Here is a 20,312-nt window from a genome sequence, read left to right as displayed (position 1 = left end):
GAACGCTTCGCGACATGATTGACATTTCCATAAACTATTTTCGTTTGAATGAGGTATGCTAAGATCGCCTGACATTAATGTCTATTGTTGTCAAGTATGTTGGGAATGTTCGACTCAAATTCTCTTTTCAGGCTCGTAAAATAGTTATATATTTCGACATGGCTTCATAAATGACTTTTAATGTAATTAATTTATTACTTTTTAATGTAACCTTGTAATTAAATTATTAAAACTTTTGTGAGACATTATAACTTTATTTATTAAAACAGCTCTACCTCACGGTTTATCGGTGTGGGCACCCACTAGTTTCAGACTAAGTCTGAGATGGGACGTTATCGCGAACCCGCTACACTCACCCTGATGGTCCTCCGAATGGTCCAAAACTAGCCGGTGCCCACATCAATAAAACGTGAGTAGTGTGTTGGTAAATAACTTTGTAATGCGTAGAAAGCAATTTTTAAGACTGCGCAAATGGGTCCATACACACTTTAAGCCTCTAAATAATATTTTGTGATTTAAGTTTGATGTACTTTAATTTAAATTAATTTTAATATAATTCTCTTCTTTTTTCATTTTCTACTGCAACGTCGCGTAGAAAATTTAAGAGAAAAAAAAGAAATGAAACTGTAGATAGATAACCATAAAACCAATAATTTGAATGCAGCAATCAAACGGTTTACAAGGAACGCTTAGTATCGAACGCCCAACCACCTGGGTGTCTGTCTTTCCTCCTCTAAGGTGCAGTTTTCAAAGAACTTTCTTCCACGTACAATAAAACTATGGAAAGAGCTTCCTTGTGCGGTGTTCCCAGGACGATACGACATGGGTACTAAAGAAAAGCGCCTACACTTTCTTTTTAGCCTACTTTTCTTTCACTCGGACGTACTGAACCCTCAAACAAAGATAAAAAATGTCAACTGATAATAACTTTTTTGGTTTGATTTGATACACATTTAATTTAATAGGGTAGTATTTTATATTTTATTGTTATTGAAGTGAAACTTCTTTAGAATCGTTGTGATTTGAAACTCGATGAAACGAAAAAGCGAGACGATAGAGGCGCCGTTGCCAACTATTATATAAAGAACTATTAATTTGACCACCGCGCCAAATTATGATTTCGACAATAAGAATATCCTATCCGAAGTTCTCGAGGGTGTAGTAAAGGTATTTGGGATCATTTTTAAAATCCAAGATGGCGATCGCGTAAAATTATGATTTCAACAATATGGATATCGTATCCGAGGTTCTCGAGGGTGCAGAGAACGAATTTGGGATCATTTTTGAAATTCAAGATGGCCGCTGCGCCAAATTATGTATTCAACAATATAGATATCGTATCTGAGGTTCTAGATGGTGCAGAGAATGAAATTGGGATCATTTTTTAAATCCCAGGTGGCCTCCGCGAAATTATTTTTGGGACTATTTAAAATAATAAACCTTACATTTATCCTGATACTCTATATCCATCTTAATCTCTCGTAGTCTACCCCTGATTAAAGATACCTACTCATTGAAAATGATGAAATTTGAATTGTTGTTAATAATACAAATTCTTTTTTTATGTATTAATAAATATACAGTTAACATAAAGCGATTGTTTACTTTTTCAATACTTTTCAAGCAGGTATTTTAAAAGGAAACTTTTCGGAAGTTTCACTTCACACTACCGTGTACCGCACACACACACACACACACACACACACACACATATTTTTTTATTTACTTTTTATTTTATTTATTATTGTAATGTAGCTACTCCTCTCATTGTGCGTTTGGAAGTATTATAACTAATAAAGTGAGAGGTACTAATATTGTAAATTCCTACGTAGCATAAAGTACATACATCCCAGACAGATTAAAACTTTATTAAGTGTTGGTGCCGACACGGTGGTCTTCACAACAAAGTGTGAAATGAAATGAAATGATTTATTTGTATGAATCGTGGTAACATAGTTGTAAACAATTAATTAGTGTACAGCACAATTCGCCAATATATCGGCATACAAATATTTGATTGTCAATATTGGAATATCATATTTAATTTATACTTATACGTTCTTAATACACATTACATAGCTTTAATTCAATGATATAATATAAAATAAACATTAGTTTGTAGGTACCTCTCAAAAATTACATTTGAATACTATTATTTTTGGCTAAAGAATTCTTTTAAACTATAAAAGCATTTATCTATTAGCCATAATTTTAATTTTTTATGCATTAATGTTTCAGGCATCTCTCTAATATTCTTTGGAAGGTGGTTAAATACCCTAATACACATAACATTTGCGTTATTTTGATGAAGCGCTGTTCTACAGTATGGCATCAGAAGGCGAGTTGGATCTCTTAATCCTAATATGGAATAGTCCTTTGCTGATTTAAAAAGTTCACCATGTTTTTTAATGAACATACAAATTTCTAATATATATAGACCAGTAAGCGTTAATAGACGGTGCTTTTTGAATAATGGTCTACACGATTCTAGAGGACTGACATTGCATAAAGCTCTTATACATTTTTTTTTTGTGCCAGAAAAACATTTGAAATATTAGTGGAGTTTCCCCATAGTATTAATGTATAAGTGGATGTAGGTTTGTGACAAAATTAGAAAGACACGTATCTATTCAAACGCGTGGCTTGTAGAATGTTGTGTATTATGAATTTCCCGCCCTTTAGCTCCGCATTTCTTCCTTGTCGTGTTGCCAGTAGAATTTGACTAAGCATTGCAGCATGCCTTATAGAGTGGCTTTCCAGATGCCCAATCAAATGTCAATTGTTTTTGTCAAAATTTTGCAAACAGCAAACATCTGGCATACATAATGTAATTAAACTACCTTAAACTAGATTGAAAGGCAAAAATTGATACAAAAATATAATTCGAAACAGTTATAAAATAAGAAATGTAAAAACAACTAAAAAATATATTAGCTTAGCAATAATTACTTATAATATTTAATTGGTCATGATTGAAGCAGCAGGACAAATTTACTTTAAATTCGAATATTGGGAAGACAGACAATGTTAATTGGCGAAGAGTTCCCAGAGGACTCATAAAAGAGAATCTTTGGCCAAAATCGACTACAGCCATATAAGCTGCCTCCAGGATGTTGGACTTTTGTCTCTATATTGTTAATTAGCAAATATGCTGCCATACTTGGTAACTATCACTTTATTCATAAAATACTCTTTTTTAACAACGAACTCCCCATTTTCAATTCTTTTGCCGTATATAATAACAATGGGAGCTCCAATGTTTATCAGCTTCTCCCAAATAAGTAGCTCTTCATTCGTAGGGTTAAATATAGCAAGGAGCACGGCATTACCACGAATTATAGAAGAAATTAATCGAAAATCTATACTTGCGCATGATGTATCAAAGTATATCAACCCTGTGGGAATTTCAATACACATGATAGACCGGTCACCGTTTACTGATACAACACCATTCATAGCAACATCGTATATCTCAAGCTGCTTAGAGATATCGTGACCCTTGAACACGTCACTCATTAGAACTTTTCTACATTCAATAGATTTCTGCATCCATTCATTTTTAAGCTTTAATACTTCGTCAACTTCGTCTGTTCTTTCCAATGTTACTGTGACTTTTACATTGCTTACATAATTGAAATAGGTGTTACTAATTTTCGGTGATGAGAAGTTATTAAAATCGTTTATCCAAATGAGATTCGCACTCAAGGTAGCTGCTATCTCGTTACTCAGGATCAAATCGCTACACCATATAGATATGCCATAATATTTGTGGTCATATAAAGTAAACAGCTCCTTGACTGTTCGATATGTTTCTATGAACACCACGTATTTGTCGGTCTCTGGCGGATGATCGGCGGCATACTCAAATAAAAATAGTTTATTTTCATAACAGTATGCCTCAGTACAACAAGACAATATCTCTGGCTCGATCTCATCTTTTCTCAAGTTTGTTTTCCATTTCATAAGGTGGTTAAACTTTTCTGCTGCACTTTCCTCGATCCAGATTTTTTGGAGTGCGAATGGAAGCTGCAATGATTTTTTTTATTACATTAGGGCTTATCTATACATCTATACATATAAAAAAAAATTGCAGTGTCTGTTTATCAGTCTGTCTGTCTGTTAGTTCCGGCTAATCTCTGAAATGGCTGGACCAATTTTGACGGGACTTTTATTGGCAGGTAGCTGATGTAATAAGGAGTAACTTAGGCTACGTTTATTTGAAAAAATCTTTTATTTTAGATAAATAAAATAATGTTGCAATGTCTAAGAAACGGTCTCACTCTAATAATAATTTATATGGCAAAACAACGTTTGCCGGGTCAGCTAGTGTATAATAAAATAGGTGATACGGACTTTTTAGGTGCACTAAGGATTATACGTTTATAGAACATTATGTATCTCTGGGTTACAATGTCTTACATGGCATAAAAAAGCGCGTAAGCCTGCCTAAAAGGTCGCCAACGCTCCTGTGATTCCTCTGGTAGTAGAAGAGTGTGAGCGGCAGGGTTCACTTAACATTAGGACCCGTACATTCATTTGTCTTCCTCTTCAAAAATAAAAAAAAGACAAAGTCAAATAGGCTTAAACTAAGCTTTTCTGAATCGTCACTATATATATTACTTTAAAATTACTGAATTTACCATATTTACGTAAAAAGGTTGAGCTCGGAGAATAACATATTACAAACTCAACTCTTTTCAATCGAATAGAGTATTTTGCAATGGCTGTAATATACATAACAAATTAGTTTGTAAGGTGCTGCATCCAATATATGAGTTGTGTTTAATTAATATAAATTATTTCATGAAAGTTAATAATGAATTAACTGTATAAATATAAATTATCGTATAATGGATGTATCAACCTTTAGAGCACTCATTGTTTGTCGGTAGGAAAAGCCCTCGCAAAGTACTTTACCCGCATGCTCTGGCGTATTATTATTGTTCTCATTGTCAATTGAAGCTTGCGTTACTGACTTAAGGTTTGATTTGTGTTAATGTATGGCTATATAGTTCTTATAACTACGTAAGATATACGTCATGACTGGCACTTGGACGTAATATTTGGCGATTATGTTTAAGGAGACAAAAATAACATTAAAAATAAATATTCATTGACTTCTTAGTAAACTTAACGAAAACTTAAATAATTAACAAAATAAAAATCGCGGGGCGCGTACGTCGGAGACGGGGGAAGGCAATAAACGGACCTGTCGGCGCTCGCGCTTAAGTAACTAAATATATGTTAAATATACACTGGCTTTCAAAAGTACGTATAACACTTTTAAAATTGGGATAACGTTTTAAGTTCACAAGATATACTATCGAAATAAAAAGGACTCCAAAGGGAATTTAATTTTGTACATAAAAACTTTATAGTCGGTAACCTTCTTTTAAGAATTGGCTGAAAAAAAACTTCTAAAACAATCCATTCCTTTTTCAAAGTGGACGTTTCCGAATTACAATTTTACCATTCACATTTTTCTTTCTGTTTTAAATTTTTTTCAAGATCGATGGGTCTTGTTTTAAAAATTTATGCTAAAAAGCACATAACATTTATTTATCATGCCTCTTTCAGTTGAAGAATGTGCTATGATCATGGCTTTTCTGGAACTAGGCATCAGTATGCGTCGCACTGCAAGAATGGTGGGTGTGACGGTACGAACGGTCCAGAAGGTAAAGCGAAGGTACGAAGAGACTGGACACCATCTGAAGAGACCTTGTAATGGCAGACTCAGGTGCACCAGTGCCCGAGAAGATCGTTATATTATTTCCACTGTGTTAAGAAATCGCCACCAAAATGCAGTTGAAGTCCAGCAACAGCTATTTCAGACCCGGAGGGACTACATTAGTGACAGTACAGTGAGAAGAAGACTTGCTGCAAGCAAATTTGAAACCCCGAAGACCAGCGAGTGGCCCAAAACTCGAGAGACAGCATCGAGTAGCGAGACTGCGATACGCCCGTGAACACATGCAGTGGGATGAAGAAGAATGGTCAAGAATTTTGTTTGCAGATGAGTCTCGATTCTCCCTTTACACTTCTGATGGAAGGCGAAGAGTTTACAGGCGACCTGGTGAGCGAGTGAGTGATACCTTCAAGCCTGCATCTCAGAAAGAGTCCAATACGGTGGAGGCAGTGTACATGTATGGGCTGGCATATCTTCAGAAGGTCGCACAGAGCTAGTAGCCATAGAAAATGGCACCCTCACTGGGCAAAGATATGCTCAAGAGATTCTCAATGAGTATGCAGGGCCGTATTTAGCAAATATGGGTGATGGATCGATGCTGATGCATGATAATGCCCGGCCACACACGGCTCATATCGTACAAGAGTATATTCAGGAGGTCGGTATCAGCGTGATGGCTTGGCCATCAAGAAGTCGTGATCTCAACCCGATTGAACACGCTTGGGATGAGCTTGGGAGGCTAGTCAGAAATCGCAGACCACCACCAAGCAGGCCCTGGTAGAAGAATGGGAGAATATTCCCCAACATCGGCTCCGAAACCTAGTGTTCAGTATGCCAAACCGGCTCGAAGCTGTAATCAGAGCTCGAGGAGGCAATACCAGTTATTAAAAATTAAATAACATGTAATACATTTTAGTTGAATTTTTTTACACTGAACTAAAAATGTCTATTTTCATTGTTTTATCTTTTTTAAGTTAAAAATGTTACTAATGTATAATTTTAGTTTCTAAGAATTAAAGCCTATAAAAATTTGCAACAAAACGTTTTTAATCTTAAATCGCTACCTTCTATAGTTAAGAAAAAAATTTAATTTGAAAAGTGTGGTACTTACTTTTGCAGGCCAGTGTATGTCTCACCCGTTATACTGTACGTATAGAGATGGCGTTGTTAATTTATATTTCAGCCATTTATTAACTGTAGCAGTTAAACTCACCAATTATTGCTTTTTTTTTTAAATAAGGGACGAGGCGAGCAGGACGATCAGCTGATGGTAATTGATACGCCATACCCATTACGAAGCTGTACCGCTCAGGATTCTTGAAAAACCCAAAAATTCTGAGCGGCACTACAATTACGCTCGTCACCTTGAGACATACGATGTTAAGTCTCATTTGCCCAGTAATTTCACTAGCTTCCGCGCCCTTCATACCGAAACACAGTAATGTTTACACATTACTGTTTCATGGGAGAAATAGGCGCTTTGCAGCACAAAGATTGTACTCACCCTTGTAGGTGTTTCCATGAATAGATCTATGGCGGAGTGCAAATCCGAGCGGCCAGTTATGACACCAAGACATCCAAATGGCACTGGGAACAATTTTATTACATTTCACTTAAAATGAGACTAAACAATGTTCTATATAAAATTAAAAATATATAATTAATTACCTTTGAAACATTGATAATCAATATCCCAGAAGGGCTCTAATTGTATAGGTAGGCTGAAAACAATCAATAAAAATTTATTAAATATAATCTGGGGGCACGGTTTTTTCCCGCCAAGTCGAGGAAAAACAAGTGGCACAGCCGTACCATCCTTATCTCGAAGCAGATCAGCAGTTCACCTATCCCAGAATAGGTGGGACACCTAGTATAATTCCAGTACTGCCCAGCGACCAACTGATGGGCAGCTTGATTTACTCATAAGAACGACATCACTTAAATTGTTATAGGAAAGTGCGAATAACAACGAGTCGCGAATTATTGTAACAAACAACAATTTGTGACGATTATATTTTATCATAGCTTAATAAATATAAAAAATATAAAGACGACCAATCTAGCCGAATGGTTAGTGACCCTGATAACTAAGCTAGATGTCCCGGGTTCGAATTCTGGTAGGTGTAATCATTTATATGATAAGTATGGATGTTTGTCTCCGAGTCATGGATGTTTATATGAATTTTGAATTATGTGTGTTTAAGTAAGTAAATACAATAGTATTAAGTAAATCGTTGTCTTGTACCCAGAGTATAGGGTATGCCTAGTTTTGGGGAAAGATAATTTGTGTAAAAGTGTGTCAATATTATTATTATTGGCTTTCTGATATTATTATCGTGACCAATGAATTCGAGCCCTAAAAACTCGGCTTCCAGGTGCTTTATTAATGTTGTGCGGTGTCTTACCCCCTTATTCATAATAGTCTGCTAACTTAAAGCATTGCTAATTCTCACTCTGTCTTCTTCTATTGACCTAAGTCAGAATGAGAAAAAACACTCCTAAGCGGCTGTTTAAAGTTAGCGGACCATTATAAGGGGGTTTGTGTTAGAGACTTAGATAATTTATGCGTCTAGATAGAATCTCTTGCTGCCAGGCAACCGATAAAAACAGGCCAGGAATATTAGGTTAGTGTGCGTGACAAGCTACGTCTTACACTCGCGATTTGTATGACACTTTGTGTTAGTGTGCGTGCATTGCTCATAATAGAGGTTAACTCTAAACTTCAGTTTTTTCGACGATTTCACAGCTGTATTGTCTAGATAAGACAATATGATCTAGGGTTAGAGTTATAAAATCACCTAAAGCCTAAATAAATAATCCTATAGATAAATATTCTTACCCAACTTTGTGACTGAGCGTCGTAAATAAGCACACGACATGACGCATCTTTTTATTCACACGAAGAGGCGAACTTTTTAAGTCAAAACCCTGATACCATGTTCTTTCGTAATAGACACCACTATCTGAAAGCCATTAAATGGTCAGTAAAAACAAAATGGCTAAAACTTCCACGAATACATTTATGGGTGTGATCCATCATCTAACTTAATGCATCATATTAAATGACTTAGGTAAAACTTATATAAAAACCTACTCCGATCATATCACAAATCATCCAGAGTAAATTCATTCCACGTGGCTGTGAAAGTGGCTGTGCGAAGCCTATGCCTAGAATGCCAGACGTCAGCAGGTTGAGGGTGGACTTTCACATTTGGGCGTAATATCCGATGGTCGAATTTAGCTGCTGGTAACAATGCGAACAATTCCTCTGAACACTTCCTGTAATAAATAAATGCGGTAGAAGACGCTGAAAGAACCCACATCTCTATGCAATGATACATTTAAGAAGTGACAACTATCAGAATTTGCAGAACCGATTTAGAACCGACCCACTTTCCTCAACTTGCCGATCAGTGTAAAGGAAGGATTAGATGGGCTGAATGCTTAATATCCTGCAGTAGTTTAGCTTTCCAAAACCATTTTTTTTTGTATCTACCTTATTGAATTCCATCAATATAGCAAAGAACATACGGTTTTAGAGGTTGCTTCGGGCATTACATGTTACCCGAATGGAAACAATGTAGACTCAAACTTGGATTGGCAAGGTTGAAAATGACCATGGTTTTAGGAAACTTGTGATGGTAGCTGAAGAACACTTTTCTCTCGTCTAATACAAGGCCCAATTGGCTATCGCGTCGATAGTAAAACAGATATGTTATGATACACTAGTAGTTGCCCGTTGCATTCGCAACTAAAGGTTTTATGTCAATAAAATATTTTTTTAATATGAGAATAATCATTAACAGAGAGAGTTAGGTTGGCATAGCGACATCCCATTCTGCACGGACGCACGCCAAGAAAGGGAAGATATTGAAGAAAAGTGATAAATTCATCATCATTTTACTGTTGAATGTAGTTATTGATAGATTATCATCAGACTATCGTCTGTGATGAGGAAAGTATAAGTATTGAAGGCAGGTATCATAACTATAACAATGCCTTCAGGGTGCTACTGGGGTCGCCTCGTTTCGTAGTGCATCGGGGATGTTCGCGACAGCGCGAGTACATTGTCTTTACGCAACTATGCGCAAAAGATTTAGTTCCCTGGTGCGCATAATGAAGGGCAGCACCAACAGTGTCCTGAAGATGATTGGTAGCAGGTTAGACTGCAAATATTATTTTTTATTATTTATTATAGTCAGTAGGAAATGAAATTCTCCTGATTTTCAAGGATTTCTCGAGTCGAAATTAAAGAGTGGAGGTGTTGCATTAACTGGGCGGGCAACTTTAGAGAGAAAAGAGAGAGGAGCGTGATAGAATTATTTGGCTCTATGTCATGACTAATAACTTAAATACTTACATATTATAATGATAAGTAATTAAAAACAAATAAATGCATCATTCATAAAAGAAACTTATAAATAAATTCTTGTCAATTGTCACATATGCACAGAAAAACTGCTATGCCATCAAAGAGCTATGATCCTACATTGCCAGAATCACTAGAAAATGCAGATGGAATTTGATGCAGATAAGACTTTGTTTAGAAGACAAAAGTAACTGACATATTGATCGGCATTGAATAAAATGACTGGTGTTTGATAGACAAGACATACAATCCATACATTTCTCCAACAGTTGTCATCAACTGGTTCACTAGAGGTTGGGAAATGCAAAATACTGAATTCTTCTCAAATTTCCAGCGAGTGGAAGAGTGTTGAGGGAAATACTATAAATAGAAGTGAAGGCCTAGTGTTATTAGATTGACATTGAATTATTGATAGCAATACTGGTCTGATATCTACACTATTCCAGCCACACATCTGTTATTACAGTATTTATTGAGTACAGGAAAGGACAGAGCCCGTGCTTTAAATCTGTCGTAGTAGTTTGTACCGCAAAGCAGAGCTTAACTGCTGGTCATACAACTAAGATACTAACAACACCAAATTTAACTTGGAATTTTCTGCCCATCAAATATGCTGCATGCTAAACTCTCTCAAATGCTTGTTTGAAAAAAAATTGTCCAGACATGATGCCAGGAGGTAGCATTCATCTGAGGTTACATATCACAGTGAATCATTAAAATTAACAGCAATTGGAAACTAAGTTATATCATAATTACATCTGGAATAGGTACTAAGCACAAGAAAAACATAAAACGAAAATATAAATACTACCAAGTTACTCAGATAACTAATAATAGGTAGGTACCAACCTACCTAATGAGCCTGTACTAACAAAGAAAAAAAAAAACAATTTTATATTTTTATGCAATAGTATTACCTACTAAATTACAGCACAAACCTTTATTTGATGATGGTTTTACCAGTAATTGTTGAATTAATCTATCTCTGAATAAAATGAAATCTATTTTTCTTGCCTCATGTATTTTTACCATAGCTGCAATGCTTAATAATTGTGTAAATAATTCACAGTTCTCATTAATAAGTACCTCCAATTGACACACCTTCTTATAAAAATTTATATCCCTAATATTCATGTTTATACCTTCTTCTACAGGTCTGATTATTATCTCTTTATCATGTTCATGAATATATTTCTGAAAATTATAAATTTTTATTTTTAATAAAATACAGATAATAAAGCTGTGAAAAGTATGTACCTACTAAACATAATCATATATATTCATGTCAGTGAAGTAGCTTCTTACTACCAATGGTTATGTATTAAATCTGATGATGTCCTTTAAAGGGTGTATGTAACCTCAACATACTAACAAAATGTAAGTATATTACATAGATATGTTAAACACAAAAAAAAATTATATGAATACACAAATTGGAATATACTGTTTGATTAGCAACTTTGATAGGAATTAGGGAGACCAACAATACCTAATTGAAGAAGGTAAGTATTTACCTACTTAGGTACTTACTAATAGCTACTTACCTGCATAACTTAACATGCCTAATTAAAATAGGCTAATGGAAGTACATATGTAAAGTATCTAATTTCGTTAGTTATTTTAGGCCAGGGAATACACTATACAGTTCAAAAATCAATAATAATTATTATTGTAGGTACGCAGCCTAACTAGGTAATTACTGATTACAAATACAGGTAAGCTTCAATAATTATTATATTGTACATATTAACTTACTTCAGCTAACTCATATCCCGGGTTTACTTCTTCATCAAATTGTAACAATTCTTTGTTTTCCATTTTTGTGTTTTATTAGGTAGGTACGTCGTGTATCTAAAATTATTATGAACCTATACAGAAGACAAAATACCAGTATTGAGCAAGTAACTTATTATTATGAATAGGTAGGCACATGAATATTTATAAAATCTTATCGTTTCGCCTTTTGAACTTAATGATATCTTATGTACTTGCAACTCACAACATAGATAAAAGTGTGGATTTTATTTAACATATAAGCAACATAACTCAAAACTTTATTATGAAGCAATTATAGCTCACGGTTCACGGACTAGTAAAAAAAGAAGGACTCCGCGCACAGAACACTTTTACTCTAACGAGACTCCGCAATCCGCGCCGTGATATTAGCAACTTAGCAATAAGCAAATAGCAAGGGCCAAGGGTACTCTCAAGTCTCAACTCTGTGAACTAGAAGAAGCACCTTTATGCTAGTGTGTGTGCGGTTACGGGGTATACCAGATACACAATTTTTTCTCCTATATCCACAAATACTTTTATAGTATTGTTTTTACACTTTTTCACAACGCAAGACGGCATTTTAAAATATTTTATTGCGACGCAAACTGATCTGTCACAGACTATGACAAATCTCATAATAGCAGCCGATCGGCTTGTATTATTGTAATAGTGTAAGTGTATGCGTGGGGCTATGTATTTACACGTTTACCGGCTTGTTTTGGTGCCTCACTGCTATGTAAGGTGACACGGAGTCCTTCTTATTTTACTCGTCCGTGTACTGTTAGATTCATAGATTAGATTGATACCTAGCTAACAAACAATATATTTTAAATACCTACTAGAAATTTTATCTCGCTAGGTTTCAAGCATGATTCCGAACTGAGTAACGACATCTCACATCATGCATTAATAAATAATTAGTCATAATGTTATATTAATTTAATAGAAATAAGAAACTACTTTAATCAGATGCCCGCCGAATACGTAGAGGCGGGACTGCCAAAGACAATTTAAACACTACGTTCACGGGACTGCCTAATAAAAGCGTATACCGTACAATACGGTGGCATTTTTAAAAAGATCAGGGAAACAAATAACAACGTGATACTCGTCTTGACGCGGCACTCGCTAGTCGCCACTGGAAAGTGCAACACCTCGAAAACCGGTTACGTTAGTAGGGACTGTGGTTACTAGTTAGGGGAGGGGCCTCGTCGATGGGCATATTTGTGTGAGTGTCATTTCGAACGTGTGTAGGTAGTTTCCATACTGTTAAATAATATGTCTTCTGTGGCTTGGGAGTTGGGTTTGAAAAAGGTTCTTGAAGTGAAACTTCTTTAGAATCGTTGTGATTTCAAACCGGATGCAACGGAAAAAACGACAGGTAAGAGACACAAATACAAAAATGTGTAGGATGTAGCCGGCAAAGAATGAGACAGAAATATGAATACTATTGAAGTGAAAACTTCTTTATCATCGTTGTGATTTGAAAGTCGATGAAACGAAAAAGCGACAGTAAAAAGAGCAGTCACATCAATTCATGATATTTAACATGGGAGATAATGAGATAGGAAGCATAATACAATTTTTTGGTACCAGGCGATCATAGTTAAGAGTCCTATTACGAATTGTCAACGCTCGCTTATAGTGTCCGAGCGCTAGTGTTCGTTTACAATACACAAAATTACGTTGGTGTGCGTTGGGAGTACAACTATGGTTCACGAAACAATTTTGATACAAAATTAAAATTTTTGTAAAACATTTTTAACTTTATTTATTTAACACGGCTTTGGGTATGAGATGGGACAAAATTGCTTACCCACTACAATTACCCTGACCTCCAAATGGTCCGAAAGTAGTCGGCACCCAAAACGATAAACCGTGAGTAAAGCCGTGTTAATTAAATAAAATTTTGAATTTAGTCTGAATATGATAATATATATATATATATATTTTAAACCAGAGTCTGAACACTATTAGGCAGGCAATCAGGGGTGATTATAAATGATAACACTCAAAAAGAGTCCACAAATTAAAAATATATTATAAAGTTAAAAATACATTATAAAGTTTGAGAAAAAAAATTACAAAAACATCTCTCGCAATGGCATTGATCGTGCTTTACGGGGATCAATCAACTTGGGAAGTACACAGTTATAGTATACAGTATACAGTGTTTTCAACGTCGGTAACATTTTGTTACGCCAAAATAAATCATCTTTACAAACTTTAACCGACTTTCATCGGGTAGTCATCCCCAGTCCACACCGCGAACAAACAGACATTTTTATCAGTAAGGCCTGCTCCAGGCTGGTTCCGACGATGCAACCGCATCGCCTAAACCTGCCTCCAGAGGTCAGGAACTTACTCACACAGAAGCACAGAGCCACTAGACTTTACGATAGGTATCCGTCGGTCGAGAATAGGCACCACCTCCGCTACCTACAGCGGGTGGTACGGGAACGTATCGCGGAACTCCGCGGCGAACGTTGGGACCGCTTGCTCGGCAACCTTAAGCCATCACATGTGGCTTTCTGGAAGCTGCCTCGCGCATTCAAACAGGAGCCGCCCACTGTCATGCCTCCTTTGGACAGACCGGGACTGCAGCCGGCGCTCGATGACGACGAGAAGGCTGAATGCCTTGCCGATAGTCTCGAGAGTCAGTGCTCTCCAAATGCAGCAGCCGACCCGACACATGTTGACGAAGTTGATCGTGAAGTTGAACGTCGCTCCGCTCTGAGCCCCTCAGGCGATGTAATAAAACCCACCTCTTACGAAGAGGTGAAGCTAATCAATAAGGAGCTTCACTCCAAGAAGGCCCCGGGGCCCCACACTATAAACAATAGGGTTCTTAAAATCCTACCCTCGACTCTTATTACTTTATTGGTTACCATTTTTAATATTCTATTGTCTAATAGCGCGTTCCCCGAACAATGGAAGATTCCATTGTTATCGGTATCCAAAAACCCAATAAACCTAAAGCTAATCCGAGTAGCTATAGGCCTATTAGCTTAATTAACTCGATCGGGAAACTTTACGAAAGATTAATCCTCGCGCGTCTTAATCATTACATCGCGGAGCTCAACCTGATACCCGACATACAGTTCGGATTCAGAACCGCTCACCCAGCAGGCTCACCGACTCACCGAGTACATTCTCGTACGGCGTCAACTTCACGCTACGCATAGTAAGTCTTTAAGAGAAAAAATTACTCCTTTGCCACTTACCATTTTGGCCACGACACTGTTGAACTGTTCAGCACGATTATTTGTGAAGGTGTGTAAAAGTCTTCTTGAGTGGAAGGCAAGTTGAGAGACATTCTTTTGCAACTTTAACATCAAAGTCGCTGCCGTCGAGACATGATTGGGCTCTTGTTTTCGCTCTTGCTTACTACTGTAAGTAAGTAGTAGCTCATACAAAGATTGTGGTCTCCAAACACATGCCGTGGACTATTTAAAATGTCCTTTTGTAATTTTTTTATTTTATCTGATATAGTGCCAACTTCCTATTTCCTATATTTTAAAGCAGATCGTATTGCAGTTCGTAGTCTGGTCAGACGCTCTCCCATCAAAAGTTTGCGATCAGATAGTGGAACAGACGTATCTTTAAAGTAATCTGTAGCTGCAAATTCCTGCCATTATAATTCGATTCGAGATGGTTAGTGCATTCTATTTTCTGAACGGGAATATCTGGATATGGCCTACTGTCTAAAAGATTTTAATAAGTACTAGCATCCCCATCAGTAATCAATGTGTTATATATCAGACCTCTTTTTTCCACCGACTGCTTAAAACCTTCTACTAATATCGCCTGTTCCATAGAAGTCGACGAACCCGTATGATTTTTAGTCCACTTATGTGCTCGAAGTTCTTCTTTTTTCGCGTTAGCACGTGCGCAAATTACACAATATTTGTTTCGAACTCCTACGTGTAAGACTTTACCTGTATGTTCGCCAATTATTGCCCCCACACCAGAAAGAGCCGAATAATTACTTTTATACGACGTCTTGCTCCAACAAGCATCTGCTTCCACAGGTATCATGGGAATACCCGCGTTGCTGACATCACCCCGTAATATGGCTGCATCCTTCTCTTCTTTGGCAGCATCTTTCATCGTTTTTTGGGCAGCAAATTTCCACATTTCAGAAAGAGAATCATGTGTTTTGCTGTATACACGAAATGGCACTGTGGGCCATATATATTTTTTTTATTTATTCGTTTCCAATCAACAAGTATTAAACTTTACAAGATAATGCTACTTAAAGTATAAGTTAGGATATCATCCTCACCATCTGGATGTGTGGCGGTCCTCCACAGTGCGGTTTTCAAGGAGCTTTCTTCCACGTACTACAAAGCTGTGGAATGAGCTTCCTTGTGCGGTGTTTCAGGGACGATACGACATGGGTACCTTCAAAAAAAGCGCGTACACCTTCCTTAAAGGCCGGCAACGCTCCTGTGATTCCTCTGGTGTTGCAAGAGATTGTGGGCGGCGGTGATCACTTAACAACAGGTGACCCGTACGCTCGTTTGTCTTCCTATTCCATAAAAAAAAAAGTATATCATGTATAACATATACATCAATTAAATGGAAACACTTATGATGGCGTGATATATAACTTAAATATACGTAGAATTCTACAATAAAAAAGTAGATTATTTTATGTTACTCTCACGACTTAGGCAAATACATGTAAGCGTGTTAACTAATAAAAAATATATTCAAAAAATTAAAACACACATAAGAGTATATTCTAAATATTATACCATAAAATGAGTCAAAACATATTTTTAATATGATGTAAAAAAAACTTAGTGGATCAAATTATTTCGATTGGGGTACACTAGTCGATAATAATAGCGATCTCCAGTCGACTGCGCGCGAAAATTTTGTAGGTCCCACCTCGACAAGCGCTTGCGCCAGACTGAGGAGCTAATTGAATTGATGCAGAATATAATATAGTACTTTAATTTTATTTATTGAAATTTTGTCTTATTATATTGACAAACGAAAATCAATTAAATGTATTCAATGGAGATCCAAGTTTTATATAATATTAGTTTATTTGATAAAATTGTGTTATTTGGAATATAATAGACGCTGAATCAAGATATTTATTTCTTAAATTAGGTTTTCTTTATGATTTTTTCCTTGAAAACTCAGGGAATTTAAAGAAATTCAAAGTTCCATCGGCGGCAGTTTTTCATGCAAACTGAATTCTTAAAATATTTATAGTAAATTACATGAAAAGAAAAATGAAAATGTGTAACTCCAAATTACAAGAGGAAGAATTATATTATCGTTATTCATAATCATATAATTAAAATATTTTACTGCTGCTGAGAATTACAGCGACAAAAATCATGAATTTGCATAAAAAATGTAATAGGACTCTTAAAGAAGAGATTGTCTTAAGTATGACGCGAGTATACATTAAGGACGCGTTCTCAAAACAGAGAGGTATCGAATCGCACCACTACACTGACACCGCTCAAACACATACACGTACTTAAAAATAATAGCGGGAATCAAATGAATTTGATACTTTAGCAAGTTTGAATTTTGTTTTTTTTAATACATATGTATTTTTGATAATTGGTTGATGTATTCGTTTAGTAGTTCAACTAGTATTAGAACAACTCAACAAGTATTAGAACTTTAGATGGCAATTCTGTCGCATAACGTGGTGTGCAGTAAACGCAGTTTTTTTTTAATCCAAGATGGCCGCTGCGAAAAATTATGAATTCAGCAATATGGGTATCGTATCTGAGGTTATCGAGGGTACAGAGAACGATTTTGGGATCATTTATGAAATCCAAGATGGCCACCGCGAAAAATTATGATTTCAGCAATATGGGTATCGTATTCGAGGTTATCGAGGGTGCAGAGAACGATTTTGGGATCATTTTTGAAATCCAAGTTGGCCGCCGCGCAAAATTATGAATCGAGGTTCTCGAGGGCGCAGAGAAAGAATTTGGGGTCATTTTTGAAGTGAAACTTCTTTAACGCCCGCATGAGGGTAAAATTTATTACGGATGAAACGGAATAAAGTGTCACGAAAATGAAGGACGTTTTTATCCAATAAGAGGGGAGGGAGATTGAGTCTGATTGAGATAGAGTGAGAAAATGCGAATGTAGTATGAAGCAGACGGTACCGCTATGAAGTAAAACAACTTCACTACTAGCGTTGTATCATGCAGGTTTAGCGCGCGGCCGCGAGTGAGTAGAACATCTTCCCTACTAGCTTTGTATTGTGCAGGTTTAATGAGTAATAATAATTAGTAAAACATCTAATAATTTCTAATATTGACAAAAATCAATTGGTTTAGAGAACAGTTTAGAATAATCTATATATTAGGTCCTTACATATGAAATTGGCGTTTTGTATGGGAGGAACAAAAAGTCGAATATTTTTAAATATAATATATTTAATGAATCAAAGTATGAACCAATGTTTTCTATGCACTTTTGCCATCTCATAGGTAGTTCATTGATCCCTTTACTAAAAAAACCATTCGGACGGGAATCAATAAAATCTGTGAAGGCGATTTCGACAGTTGTCCAAATTTCGAAAAAAAATGGTAATCTGTTGGAGCAAGGTCCGGGGAGTACGGAGAATGTCTTAGACATTCCAATTGAAGCTCTTCTAATTTGGTAGCCGTCTGTTGTGCAGTGTGTGGTCTAGCGTTGTCGTGAAGTAGCAGTGGCGTGGAGCGATTGACCAGCCTAGGTTGTTTAGCCGCTAGCTTTTCCATCATGGTTTGCAATTGCTGACAATAGACATCAGCCGTAATAGTCTGGCCAGATTTGAGAAAACTGCAATGAACAATACCGGCAGTAGTCCACCAAACGCTTACAAGTAACTTTTTTGGGGTTAATTTTCGCTTGGGGCAGGATTTGGCTGGCTGGCCAGGATCCAACCATTGCGCTGAGCGCTTCCGATTATCGTAAAGAATCTATTTTTCATCACAGGTAATGATTCGGTTTAAAATACTTTCATTATTGTGCCGGTTCAGTAATGTAACGCAGCAGTCGACGCGCGTTTGCCGGTTTGCTTCAGTCAATTCGTGAGGTACCCAGTACCCACCTTTCAAGCTTTTTAATCTTCCCAATTTGCTTCAAGTGAATTAAAACAGTTTTATCACTAACACAGCAGCCTGCAGCTAACTCGGACGTGGTTTGCGATGGATCCGCTTCCACAATAGCCTTCAATACTTCAACTTGGGTCTCAGGCCGTCCACGGGGCTTGTTCTGCAGGTCGAAATTTCTTTTGCAACATGACCGCCATACACATCATTCACCCTTCGAGTCGTTTCCGCAGCACCAGTGCCACGGCGGAACTCGTACTCGTAAATAATGCGTTACTTTAAGTTTTCCATTTTGTAAAATGAGTGACGCAAACAGAAAAAAACAGAAGAAAAAAAAAATGAATGACGGTCATCGAAGCACAAATACATGAGTAAATAGCTGTACAAATTTGAATTTGGAATTCCTTACCAAAGAGGAGAACATCGTGATTAAAGTGGCCAGTACGAAATACGCCAATTTCATATGTAAGGACCTTATATATAAAAATGAATTGCTGTTCGTTAGTCTCGCTAAAACTCGAGAACGGCTGGACCGATTTGGCTAATTTTGGTCTTGAATTATTTGTGGAAGTCCAGGGAAGGTTTAAAAGGTGAATAAATATGAAAGTGTTCGGAATTAAATAAAAACAACAATTTTGTTTTTCCTTTGATGTGTCCCCCGTCGTCCGATATTTGTTTTGTATGGACATATTTTCTATGAGAGAATTTATTGACGCACAGTTTGACAGTTCTGCTGTAAAACAATTTTATTACAACAACAGGGAGCATGTTTTACGAAATAATTCTTCATGTTATGAAATATTATGGACAAATTCATAAAAAACATTATTTTATTTATTACTAGCTGATACCCCGCGACGTCGTTCACGTACGTATTTTTACACTGACTTTTAGTAGGGATCCCTAATTTTTTTGAAAATGTGAAATAGCCTATAACACTCGGGGATAATGTAGCTTCCCAACAGTGAAAGAATTATTCGAATCAGTTCAGTAGTTGCGGAGCCTATTCAATGCAAACAAACAATCAAATCTTTCCTCTTTATAATATTAGTATAGATATACAGAACAACGTCTGTCGGGTCAACTGGTTATTAATATAAACGAGATTCAAAAATTGGTTTTCACAAATAAGTTTCACTTCTGAAATGTGTACTTTGTACGCACGCCATTTTTTGTGTTGTCCGGTGCTTTAGACGTAGCTAAGGACACCTCCCCTAAAAGTGGAGTTGAAAAAATACTGGAGACTTACCTTGTGGGGTATCGTTGGATAGGTCTTTGAAAGTTAGATCCAGGTCTGATACATTTCCTTTGGTCTTTTGAAAATAATGCGGGATTAAGGAAGATATACGTTACATTTATGTAATAGCTTATACCTTATGATTACAATATCTATTGAAAT

General features: G+C 36.4%; 1 protein-coding gene across 6 annotated transcripts; it reads right to left on the bottom strand.

The window, feature by feature from the left end:
• Positions 1–2,865: 2,865 nt before the first annotated feature.
• Positions 2,866–12,931, bottom strand: LOC126977963 (uncharacterized). Of its 6 annotated transcripts, none has more exons than XM_050826677.1 (7): positions 12,671–12,931; positions 11,811–11,923; positions 10,994–11,249; positions 8,526–8,649; positions 7,355–7,407; positions 7,191–7,273; positions 2,866–4,026 (listed from the first exon to the last, which is right to left on the bottom strand). In XM_050826677.1, the coding sequence occupies exons 2-7, from the start codon at positions 11,871–11,873 to the stop codon at positions 3,136–3,138; spliced, it is 1,470 nt and encodes a 489-aa protein (XP_050682634.1). In that variant the 5' UTR covers positions 11,874–11,923; positions 12,671–12,931; the 3' UTR covers positions 2,866–3,135. The 6 variants fall into 6 exon arrangements, with proteins under 6 accessions (XP_050682634.1, XP_050682636.1, XP_050682635.1 ...); XM_050826679.1 differs by having other exon boundaries at positions 11,811–11,906; XM_050826678.1 differs by lacking the exon at positions 12,671–12,931 and adding an exon at positions 12,055–12,585 and having other exon boundaries at positions 11,811–11,906.
• Between the last annotated feature and the right edge of the window lie 7,381 nt (positions 12,932–20,312).

This window comes from Leptidea sinapis, chromosome 46 (assembly GCF_905404315.1).
Source record: "Leptidea sinapis chromosome 46, ilLepSina1.1, whole genome shotgun sequence".
Lineage (NCBI taxonomy): Eukaryota > Metazoa > Arthropoda > Insecta > Lepidoptera > Pieridae > Leptidea > Leptidea sinapis.
Note: the sequence above shows the minus strand (reverse complement) of the source record. Positions and strands in the feature narration are given on the sequence as shown.